Here is a 12,460-nt window from a genome sequence, read left to right on the forward strand (position 1 = left end):
TTGACTTCAGTCCCACCAGCGTCTGTCCCTGTCAGTCCACCATTCATCTCTCCAACTGTAAACATGCTGCCGCTGCTCCTGCTGCTGCTGCTCTCATCAGTGAGTTTGATATCCTACTCAATTAGATGCTAATGCAAATAGCACTTGTTATGGTTGTTTTTATCAGTGCAGTGTCTTTACTGTCCTTGTAAACCTGCTGTATACAACATCAGTGTTTTTCTTACTTGCGTGCGACTGCAGGGTGACGTCCGGGCCCAGCGTGTGTCGGGCCAGAGGAAGAACGGCTCGTGTGTTTGCCAGGTGAACCCTGCCATGTGGTCATTCCCCGCTGTGAATTACGAGGCCGTACTTCGGCAGGTTCAGTCCTGTGAAGGATCTCTGAGCAGCCTGCGGGAACAGGTGAGAACTAAGCAGCACTTTACATGAGAGGGACACCCTACATGAATACGGTGAAAAGAATATGAAATGTTATGTTTAGATCTGCAAACGAGGCATTATCTTATTAAATATGTGCTAGTTTGCATTCATTTCTAGAATCGAAAACTGAACATAGGATGAAGCTAGGTTGATAGTGCTTGTTTCATTTTGTTGACATATTGGAGATTTTAAAGGAGGAATTTTGGATATCTCTCTGTATCACAAATTACTTTAAACAGCTTTTAAAAACAATCAATTTGTTTTCAGTAACAAAATGTTGTAAAAACTAGGCTATGAATGATATATGGGCAGGGGAGGGGGTCCCTGCCCTTCCCTACTAAGGCCATGTCCACATTACTCCGTTTCCATTTGAAAATGCATATGTTTTGCTACGTTAACACTGAGCGTCCACACTACGCTGGAGTTTTAGAGCACCGTAAACGGATAACTTTGAAAACGCTCCCGAGGTCAGATAAGTTTGAAAACTCCGGGGTTGCGTTTTCGTGTGGACGGTCGGAAACGGATATGTTTAGAAAAGATGACGCACACACCCGTGTTCGCTACTTGATTGGTTGTTAGCAGTCATGACGTCTCCTTCCCTGATTCGTCACATGTCTATCACGTGACCCTTACCCAGAAGCTCACAAACGACAACATTGATTACCGATCGACTACCAGGTTAATTTAACATGGACAACTGATTACAGGCGATGCTGACCTTGTTGTCTTTGCGTTATCAGACCGATGGAGCGGCCGTCTGAAGTCACGGTTAGCAGTAAAAGCTATTCAGTAGGACAGATAGTTAAGCCACCAGCAGAGCTACGAGTGAGAGCAGACAACAACACAGAGGAAACGAGTGAGACGTGTGTTGACCACATTTATGGACCCATATTCTAGCAAACTGTTACGTGTAAGTGTTGACTTTAAAGTAAATTTGATATGTGAGCGAGAGAGAGATAGAGATAGAACAAGACCTGCAGCGCTGTAACTATGTCTGAAAAATAAAACTTCTAAAACTTTCCACGGATTGTGTCTGTTTGAGTTCATAGAGGAAGATTTTAGAGAAGATCTTAAGTATCAAACACGACCTTTCATTATTAAAGACTACTTTATTACTCTGTCGTATTTTTTTTAACTAAGCAACCAATCTACTTCCTGTTGACATCGACACCCACAGGCATGCCCAGTGTACGTGAAGAGTCACGTGGTATTCGTTTTCAGGCGTGTTAGTATGGACGGAGATCATTTCGAAAACGTTGCTGAAACGCCGTGTGGACGGAGATCGTTTTTGTTTGAAAACTCTGTTTACGTTTGAAAACGGAGTAGTATGGATGTAGCCTAATGGTGTGTTCACACCAAACGCGATGAACGCGGCGCGAATCGCGTTCATCGCGCCGCCGGCATCGCCGGGGACTATTTGTGTTCATTCGCGTGCATCGCGCTGGACGCACCGGAATGGGGGCGTGGCTTATCGGCCTGAAAGCTGTTCAACTGTCCGCCATCAACCGTAGAAAAATAGCCTCTATTTCTGCTCAGTACATGTTGTGGAAGTCCCAGATATCACGGGGAACTAAACGCCGTCATGTCTGGTTCATAACATAGTCCAGAGGAGCTCCGTGGATTTCATCGAGCTCACTGTGTCTAGCGAGCCACACGTCGGCTGTTTACTACAGCTGTATGAACACAAAATAAACAGATTTGGCTGTGATTTAACGGCAATAAACCGACAAAAAGGGACTCCGAAATAACTACGTAATGATGCCGATTTGTACTTGTTTTATCAATGAAGCTCGGATCGATCGGTGCTAGGCTATGCTAACATTATAGCAGCTCCATCAACACTCACGATAACGTCATCTAGACGTAAATACGGCAGCGTCTATTCATTGTTTGTACCATATGGTTTACACACACACGTATGCACATAGTTTGGTCCGGTCTCTACTGATATGAGGGATCGTAGAGTTCTGGGTGAACATGGCGGCTACAGCATTTATTTCCTGATTCAACAACAGCAGGACTTCACTGATGACGGGGAGAGCAACTCAACGCTGATTGGCTATCGCGCTGGAGCGTCACGCGATTTTTTCGCAGAAGTTCAAATATTTCAACTTCTGCGTTTGGGGCGTTTCAGCGTTTTGACGCGTCAAACGCGCCACGCTATCGCGCCATCGCGTTCATCGCGTCTGTACATAGACTTTGTATGTAATCGCGCCGCGTTCATCGCGTTTGGTGTGAACACACCTTAAGAGGGCATAATGAGGCAAACCTCTTTGCACTTTCCTTGATGCACCAACATGCAGGCAGATCAACAGTCCATAAAACAAGCTCATGACATTTATAAACCTTAGTTGATAACCTATCAAATAAACTGAAACATAGGACTGCAATTAATAATCAAGCAGAAACAAAAAACACGGCTTTTTTGAGGAACATGGCCAAGTGAAGGTAGAAGGGCAACATTTCCACACTGATTACTATCAGCATTTCAGAATCTTCGGCTCTCTTGCTTTGCATTTGTTGTGTACAATCATGCCTGGATTATGACACAACAGGCCCCTGGGCACAGACATGCAAAATGCCCCATTCTACTACATAGGAGCAAGACCCAGTGCCTTAATATTTGTTTGGCCCCTCTTTGTTGTTGTTTTGTGTCTCTCTGTAGTCATTACGCATCTCTCTGTGGTTTTGTTTCTCTTTGTAGAAATGTAATGCCTCTTCAAATTTATTTTGTGACTGTTTGTGGTCATTTAGTTTCTTTTTCTAGTTGTTTTGTTCTCTTTGCAGTCATTTTATGTATTTAGTCTTTTTATGTTTCTTTGTGGTAATTTTGTGTCTCTTTGCAATTGTTTTGCATGTCTTTGTAGTCTTTTTTTGTGTCTCTATTCATTTTGTGTTTCTTTGTGTTAGTTTTGTGTCTTTATATTTGTTTTGTGCCTGGCCATGACTCTTAGCAGTCGATTTATGTTTCTTTGTGTTCATTTTGAGTCTCTTCATGCTTTGTGCTTGTCTCTTTGGGAAGTTTTGTAGCTGAAGGTCAGAGGGGCCCCTGACACTTAGGGCCCCTGGGCCTGTGCCCTGTGGCCCAGTTCAGTAATCCATCCATGGGTACAGTACCCAATGAAAATGAGGAAAATAAGAACATTTCATAATACACTACTTGAACCTGGAATCCTGAAAACACATTCAGAGTCCCTAACTGTGTCTCCCTGCAGGTGGAGTTGTCCAACAGGTGTCTCCCTCTGATCCAGGCTCTGATCACAAACGTGACGGAGCAGCTGAATCCTCTCAAGTACCTGCAAAACCGTGGCATTTACACAAACTTGCCTCTGGACCTGCTGGGCCAGGAGCTCAGCCAACTGGAGACTGACATTGGTGCCATCCACAGCCAGTTAAACAACGGGCAAACAACGAAACTCTCCAAAGAGGTACCGCAGAACACTATGGCGGGTCGTGCATTTTATACCTGGGGCCTTCAGTGCTGTCTTGCAGCTGAAACATCACCTAATAACCTCATGATGGCGCCACAGCTATGGTTATTTGTTTCTAGGGGTTGAAACGTATTTGTAGGCTTACAAACCGAACAATACGTTTGAATAATACTAGTGCATTTGGAAAATGAAGAAAAACTTAAATTGTGGGAAATATAATGCTTTCGGTGGACTGCGCTCACGTAGGAGACAACGGGCTGTGACCTCTCAACCCGGAACAAAAAAAACCACAACAAAAAACAGCTGAGGCCCCGCACTTCTGAGAGGCTAGGCTAAACTAGCTTAACAAACAATAACTCCGCGCATGACGGTATGCTTCGTAATTAACAGACAATGCATATAGTCCAAATCTATATAATTAACACAATGACAACAACAAACTCACAAGAACCAGTCACATATATTCATATAACAGAGCATGACAAATCAATCAAGCAGACCTGCAGCGGAACACGCATTCTGCTACACACTCGAGGACCATTCAGATATTAGATGTAAAAAAACAAACGCAGTTCACTTATCAAATGCTGTTCACTTAAAGACAAACTCCATCCTCCTTTCTTTGTTGACAAAGAGTATAATCCCACAATTAAATCCCAACTCACAAATCCGTTTCTCCTCCTTCAGCCATTGAGTGTTAAAAAACAAAGCTAGGTAAAAAAAAACAAATAATCTACACCAAGCAAAATGTAAAACATTTCATAATTTCTTCCATATCTTTCAATTTGAACTCTTACTACTCTGACTAAGCCTCTGATGGCTATTTTAAGGTTTGTTTCACAATAGTCACGTGCTCGCCCACGGACCAATCACAGCACACACTGAACCTCACTGCAGAGCTGCACCTGGAAACTGAGCTGCACATAATGGTGACGTAGTTGTAGGCCAGCTAGCAGGCTCTGGCACGTCAAAGAATACGCCCAACATGTCAAACTAAAGATCTGATTGGTTGAACACTATGACAATCAACAATATCGTCCCCATTCACTTAAACTGTACATGGATTCACTTGTGAGTCTGCAGGCCTCGGGCCTCTCTTCTTACCTAGAGACACAGAGGTGAAATCTGATTGGATAAAAGCTCTACTTAAAACAAGCTGCACTGGAAGCAGAGCAACTGAGGAACACAGTAGCTGTGCAATGAGAAAATAAGATAATGGGAAAAATATTTGTACCTTGCTGATGTACCCCTGACGGCCCACCACTGGCAGAACATGAGTGACACTAGTTCTAAAGTTGCAGAGCAATAGTCCACATGAGTAACATGATGTGAAACTCTATGTTCCATCAGCAAATAGCAATATGATACAGCTAGGGCTGCAACAACGAATCGATAAAATCGATAATAATCGATTACTAAAAGAGTTGGCAACGAATTTCATTATCGATTCGTTGTGTCATGCGATTATTACGCCACTCAATAATGCCGTGTTCACACCAAACGCGGTGAACGCGGCGCAAATGACGTGATTCACGCCGCCGGTCTCGCCGGGGACTATTTGTGTTCATTCGCGGACGCGCCGGAGAGGGGGCGCGGCTTATCGGCCTGAAAGCCGTTCAACTGTCCGCCATCAACTGTGGAAAAAATAACCTGTATTTCTGCCTAGTATGTGTTGTGGAAGTCCCAGATATCACGGGAAACTAAACGCCGTCATGTCTGGTTCATAACATAGTCCGGAGGAGCTCCGTGGATTTTATCGAGCGCACTGTGTCTAGCAAGCCACACGTCGGCTGTTTACTACAGCTGTATGAACACAAAATAAACAGATTTGGCTGTGATTTAACGGCAATAAACCGACAAAAAGGGGACTCCGAAATAACTACGTAATGATGCTGATTTATACTTGTTTTCTCAATGGAGCTCGGATCGATCGATGCTAGGCTATGCTAACATTATAGCAGGTCCATCAACACTCACAATAACGTCATCTAGACGTAAATACGGCAGCGTCTATTCATTGTTTGCACTATATGGTTTACACACACACATGTATACACATAGTTCGGTCTCTATTGATATGAGGGATCGTAGAGCTCTGGGTGAACACAGACGGCTACAGTATTAATTTCCTGATTCAACAACGGCAGGACGTCAGTGATGACAGGAGAAACATCTCAACGCTGATAGGCTATCGCGCCACAGCGTCACGCGATTTTTTCGGTTGGAAATTAATGCTTTGTTTTTTTATCCGATTAATCGATTAATCGATTATTATTAATCGATTAATCGAAGAAATAATCGACAGATTAATCGATTATTAAAATAATCGTTAGTTGCAGCCCTAGATACAGCAAAGAAAAATGTAATATAAATAAGAATGCTGCATTATGTTATATACCCATGTAATGTCATGGGTACAATACAGAAATAAAAGAGAACACAACTGAAATTATTCCTTTCAATTCCTCAAAAAAAAGGTACTTGTGGCAAAATGATTGAAAGCACTAACTCATGTAGTAATCTATTGCCCCCATGACCATAAGCACATTATCTGCTTTAGTTTCTAAAATTCTAAAACACAATTTTTTTTAAATAACTTGGTTAACGAGTTATACGGTTAGCTCCTTTAGACACGTCATTGAAAGCTAAAAGCCTCTGTGTGCTATGAAATATAGTTTGATACTTAGCACATCAGTGTTGATGGCATATGGACAGAGCTATTTATTTGGTGCTTGGGTGTAAAGTTGTGATTCAAAAATGCCATTTTTAGAAGAGTTTATAGTTTGTAATGAAGTGTTGCTTTTGCAAGAGTTTTTGTGTATGTAGTTTTGACAAAGAAGGCCCTAATTTCCGATTTGTATTTCAACAGTAACACTTTGTGTAAAATGTTGTGTATGTATGTGTGTGTGTGTGTGTGTGTGTGTGTGTGTGTTAGGTGGCTAAACTGCGCACAGATGTAGACAGGCTGCAGATGTCAGACACAATAAACATGAAGACTGTCAAAGAGACATTGCGCTACTTGAAGAACAGCGCTGAGTCCTGCAAGTCCATCCCCAAAGACTTCAGAGGCAAGTATACTGTGTGTGTGTGTGTGTGTGTGTGTGTGTGTGTGTGTGTGTGTGTGTGTGTGTAGTAATTTAATGACATGTATGAAAATTGCAATTGATTTTGCCTTATTTGTTAAACAACTGAACAACTATTTTTGCATTGATTAAATGGTAATTTTGTATGGAACAATTTTCAAAAATGCAATTTTAATTATTATTCTCAAACTATGTGGTAGCATCTTATGAAGGATCCACAAGCCTCGAAAAAATACTTCGCCCCCTAAGACTTTACAAATTCTCTTTTTGGTTTCCCATTAATTACTTAGACTGTGGCTGCCTGCCAAAGTCTATTTTGTCCGGCCACAGTTTAATAATGAACCAGAAATATTCTTACACATCTCAACAGGGAAGGCCAGCCGGCGGGTCCCTTTTCTTAAGCAGCGGTGCGGCGATATCTGCGCATGTTTGTTTGTTTGTGTTTCAAGACCCATCTTGAAACACGAACCCCATCTTGTTTACCATGCTTTGTGGGTGTGACTTTTTTGATGTGTCATCACTGATGTCTTTGATTCAATTATTTACGAGAGCACAGTGTGTAAATACTCTGTTACAAGTAAAAGTCCTTCAATCAAAATGTTACTGAATAAAAGTCAAAAAAGATTCGGATCAAAATATTTAATTAAAGTACCAAAAGTAAAAGTAAACTAATTTTGCAAAATGGCCCATTCCAAATATTATATTCACGGTAGGCCTATAACATTGTATTATAAATATCAATGTGTTCAATGTCATCACTTTAATGTAGCAGCTGAAAGGTGTCTATTTTAACTACTTTAAACACTTCATAATTATGATATATACTACCCTATAATAGAATATAGTTTATTAGTTGATTTGTATTTTGTATATTGTATTCTGATTCTGAATCTGTAAAGTAGCCTAACTAGTAACTATTATTGTCGAATAAATGTTATAAAGTTACATAAAATGGAAATACTCAAGTACTGTAAAAGTACCTCAAAATTGTAATTGAGCAAATGTACTTAGTAGCATACCACCACTCCTAGAGAACAGAATTGTTTACAAGAGCACAAGGTTCTTCATAGATCTAGCATTTTAATTTTGCTCTCAAAGTGCACCCGATTGATTAAACTTTGTAAAGTTTACTACATTTTCCACGCCCATAGTTGCCAGTAGCTCCTCACAGGACTCTCGATTGGTCCGTGCTCTGTCTTACTGGGCACAAACTCTTTACTTAAAGCCTGACAGAATGGATTTTCGTATTATATATGATCCCGCATTTTTCTTGCATGTTGCGAGAATCCAGCTACCATTGCAAATTATTCTGAAAATATGCTGGCCTCGGGAAAAAAAGGATTCACTAAACTCTCCCAGTGACTCGTGCTCTTTTTAGACACGGGTGACTCATTAGCTTCTTGTGTCCCTGTGTTGGCTACCCTTGCTCTAGACTGCACTCTGCATTCACCTTATCGCCTCTCTCTGTTTCCAGGCCGGGAAAGGCACTGCCTCAAGGGCCTGATATCCAACATTAGCAATCCTGTCATGACTAAGGTCAGTCCCCATGGCAAGAGCTACATCTCTGGTTCGTGGGGAATGCAGGCCCAGATGGACAGCGAGGGCCAGAAGAACAGCTACTGGGTTCAGCCTCTGCTTAACAGCCACATCTGGGGCAACACCCTGCGCCTATACCAAACATACAAAGACTTCATGGCCTCCGCCAACCACATGGACTTCACCGTGGCTCCATCCTTCACTGATGTCAACACCATTGAGGGTCCCAGTGCCATCCTATATGGCGAAGCACTGTACTATCACTGCTACCGCTCTGCAGATGTCTGCCGCTATGACTTGAACAGCAGCACCGTCCAGCGAGTGACCCTTCCGGGCATCGGCGTGGGTTTTAACAACAAGTTCCCGTATTGTTACTATGACTGCCGCATCAATAGTGATGTGGACGTGGAGGCAGATGAGTCGGGACTATGGGCACTGTATGCCACCGTCGGTAACCATGGTAATCTAGTGGTGAGCCGTTTGGTTTGGGACGGCGAGGCCAAGACGCTCAATGTCACACAGACGTGGGAGACGAGGCTGTTCAAGAAGGCGGTGAGCAATGCTTTCATGGTGTGCGGCGTGCTGTATGCCACTCGGTATGTGGACGAATACCGCGAAGAGGTGTTCTACGCCTTCGACACAGCAACAGGCAAAGATGACAACACACTAGCACTGCCACTAGAGAAGGTGGCTAAAGGAGTGGCCAGCCTGAGCTATAACCCCATCAACAAGCAGATCTACATGTACAACGATGGATATCTACTGGCCTACCAGGCACACTTCCAAGTGTAAACGACCACCAAGACACTTTGTGATTCAATCACTCAAACCACTTGCAGAGTCGTTCTGGGACACATTTGACCACATTTATTTTGTAGTGTAAACACTCCCGATGCTTCCCCGACACGGACCGAACAGGAAACTACGTTCCTGTTTCTCATCTGGGTTCTAAAATTCCATCAGCTGGCTTTTTCCACGATGGCTGAACATTTAAAAAAGCCCATAGATATGTATTAAGGGTGCATCAAAGTCTGTATTGTTTTGATTTCTTCTTCTTTTAATTTCCAGCAGACTAGGAACAGGAAGTGCATTGCTGCTGGTTAAAAACAGCGACACATTTGGTCTTTGCAAAACCGAAAATGATGTGCGTGTTTATTTGCTTAAAGAGCAGGGATGTGTAATCCATTGACTGGAGATGCTTTCTAATATCAGGTGTGAACTGTTGTCCACATTTGAATTGGATCACTAGACGCTTGTTAATGCCAGATGAAAACAGGGGCTATATCAAATCAGGGACTTCATATTGTATGGATTTGTAGGGCATATCACACACTGTATGTTATAACAAATGTTTGTAATCAATTAAACAAATAAAAACTGAAATAAACTTTGGTAGGACTTTTTCCAAAACCAAATATCATTATTATGTCAGGGCCCTGGTCATGCTTGGCAACTCTGTGACAATTTACAATGAACAATTAACAATGAAAAATATATACCAGTAAATGTAAAAAATACTGGTAAAAAAATAGGATATCTGGAAAAAAGGGACATGTGGGGACAGGAGGCTGCATGTTATCTGTAAGCTACATCCTGGGATGTGATTTAGTTCCAGCCCTATTTACGTAGAGGCCTGCAGTCTGTAAGCAGTATATGTGTTGGCGCAAGTATACATTATTTACACTGACAGATTTGATCCTGTACATCCAGTGTTTTCTTACTTTGTTGGAACAATATCTCAGGGCTCCATTTTCGTGTACTGAGGTTATTTCCTCTTGGCGACGCCAATCCAGTCCATCCAATGCACTGCTCTGAGCAGGTCAACAGCTCAGTTCACCTGTGTTCCATATTTTGTCACTTTATTGAAAACACATCCATATACATTTCTCTAAATCGTGCAAACCCCATTGTTCCTGTTTTGTTTGTCTTCCTGCTTTTCTTCTAAATTGTTTTAAATAAATGTTCTTGTTAATCAGTGTGCTATATCAACATTAATGCTAATTATGACTCCAAATCAAAATGAAATCCCCACCGGATCTGCAATATATTCTATATAGCAACATTTTCAAAAATATTTTTCTCCCATAATCTGAACGTTGTAATAACATAAGAGAGCATTATACAAGAAGGCTGCCTTACTTATTATTTTTTTTACTGCTTTACAGACAAGACTGAGATACTCTTAGTTAGTCCTGAAAGTCAGAGACAGGAAATGTATTCACACTTGGCTTCGCTGTCTCTGAAATATAATGAACAAGTCATGACATATTGGCATTATTTAAGATACTGATCTTAATTGGGGAAAGTCATACAAACAAATTTAATCAGAACAGCGTTATATCAATTAACAATGTATCAAATCTTAGAGCATTCATATCTCAAACTGACTGGTTCATGCATTTATCTCAAGCAGGTTGGACTATTTCGTCAAACAGACGACTCCAGGTCGTTCAAAATGCAGTGGCCAGAGTCCTGGCATGTACATGAACATTTGAACATATTACTTTTACTGGTAATGAAATCACTTCAATGGCTCCTGGTACAACACAGAATCACATTCAAAATCCTGGTAATAGTCAGACCTTGATCCGGCCTCTCGGGTCATCTGGCAGAGGTCCTCTAGCTGTACCAAGAATTCGATCCAGTGTTTGTGTATTACTCACTATGTGGGGATATAAATATTTTCACACAGTCACATTGTGGGGACTCACCTTCCTTTTGGGGAATAAAAATGCACATCCCAGTAACCCATAAATCTTTTACATTTTAGGGTGGAGACTTGGTTTAAGGTTAAGGTAAGTATGCCTATATTTCATTATTTTGTCTTTGAAGGAGCAGTGTGCTGGTGAGGTTGCACATTGTAACTAAACAAATATTTCAAGTGTGTCAGAGAACTGCAGTGGCCTTCAGGTAAAGTAAAAAGGCAAAAGGCTCTCTGTACAGCCAGTGTTTGGTTTGTTCGTTCTGGGCTGCTGTTGAAACATAGCGGTGGGCATTGGCGGAGTGCATGAAGAGGACCCACTAGTAGATATGAAGGGCTCATTATAACAAAACACTTAGTTCTTTTTCTTGGCCACAGGGTCGGGTGCACTTCACCTTCAAAAATAGAGTCTGCAGAGTTATTTTGTATGCACAGCATAGACTGTATGTGAAGATGGAAGATGGCACAGAGCAGCAACTCACTATCAACTTGTGGAGGGCAAGAGATATCATTAACGTTTCCAACATTAATGTTAATTAAAACACCAAGCAGGTGATAATCAGCCCATGCCTGAGAAATCTGTATGGTGAGCAGTGTGTAGTAGTACTGGTTAAACCCAGTAGGGGACAGTGTGATATCACAATGACGACAGGAGGACAGATGTTTCCGCTGCTGTGGCCTGGTTTCCAGTTTCTGGCTGGCTGCCTCTCAGACACACCCAAAAGCTCTGTTCACATAATGACAGACCTGCTGCCCTGCAGATTTAAAGGAGCCAAACAGCAGGCTCAGGACGAAACCCAACGGTCTGCTCTTTACCGTGTATGTGGTCGGGCTGATTTCAAGTTTCTGTATGGGGAAAATAGACTGGGCAGGATCTACATGTTCTGTAATGGGGCTGGGACACTGTACCATTTCTGGTAACCTTCAGGTTCATAGTTTGTATCTTCAGATCCTCTCTTTCAACAATTCAGTCACTGGAAAATTGGCATAAAGAAGCAAGGTAACAGATAACAGGATTATAAAATGTAGTAATTGATGTAGAAATTGAACAATATATCTAATATCTGAACTAATTTTATTGGTAATTTACTAATTAAGAGCACTAAACTGAATCAATCCCACTAGATGGGATGCCATAAATGTGCCAATATTCATGACCTGTAATAAAACTGGTGAATCTCTGACTTTTCATTTAGAACCATCATCAGGTCAAATTTGCTATTTGTCCTGTACTTTGGTGCAAATATAGTGACATTCCAACCGGCCTTACCCGTACTTTATGTTCAGTGCTT

General features: G+C 41.7%; 1 protein-coding gene across 1 annotated transcript; it reads left to right on the forward strand.

Moving 5' to 3' along the window:
* Positions 1-10,395, forward strand: olfm4l2 (olfactomedin 4-like 2). The gene is made up of 5 exons (XM_079162519.1): positions 1-99; positions 241-399; positions 3,633-3,845; positions 6,784-6,916; positions 8,406-10,395. The coding sequence occupies exons 1-5, from the start codon at positions 64-66 to the stop codon at positions 9,257-9,259; spliced, it is 1,395 nt and encodes a 464-aa protein (XP_079018645.1). The 5' UTR covers positions 1-63; the 3' UTR covers positions 9,260-10,395.
* Positions 10,396-12,460: the final 2,065 nt, after the last annotated feature.

Source organism: Pholis gunnellus (assembly GCF_910591455.1).
Source record: "Pholis gunnellus genome assembly, chromosome: 7".
Lineage (NCBI taxonomy): Eukaryota > Metazoa > Chordata > Actinopteri > Perciformes > Pholidae > Pholis > Pholis gunnellus.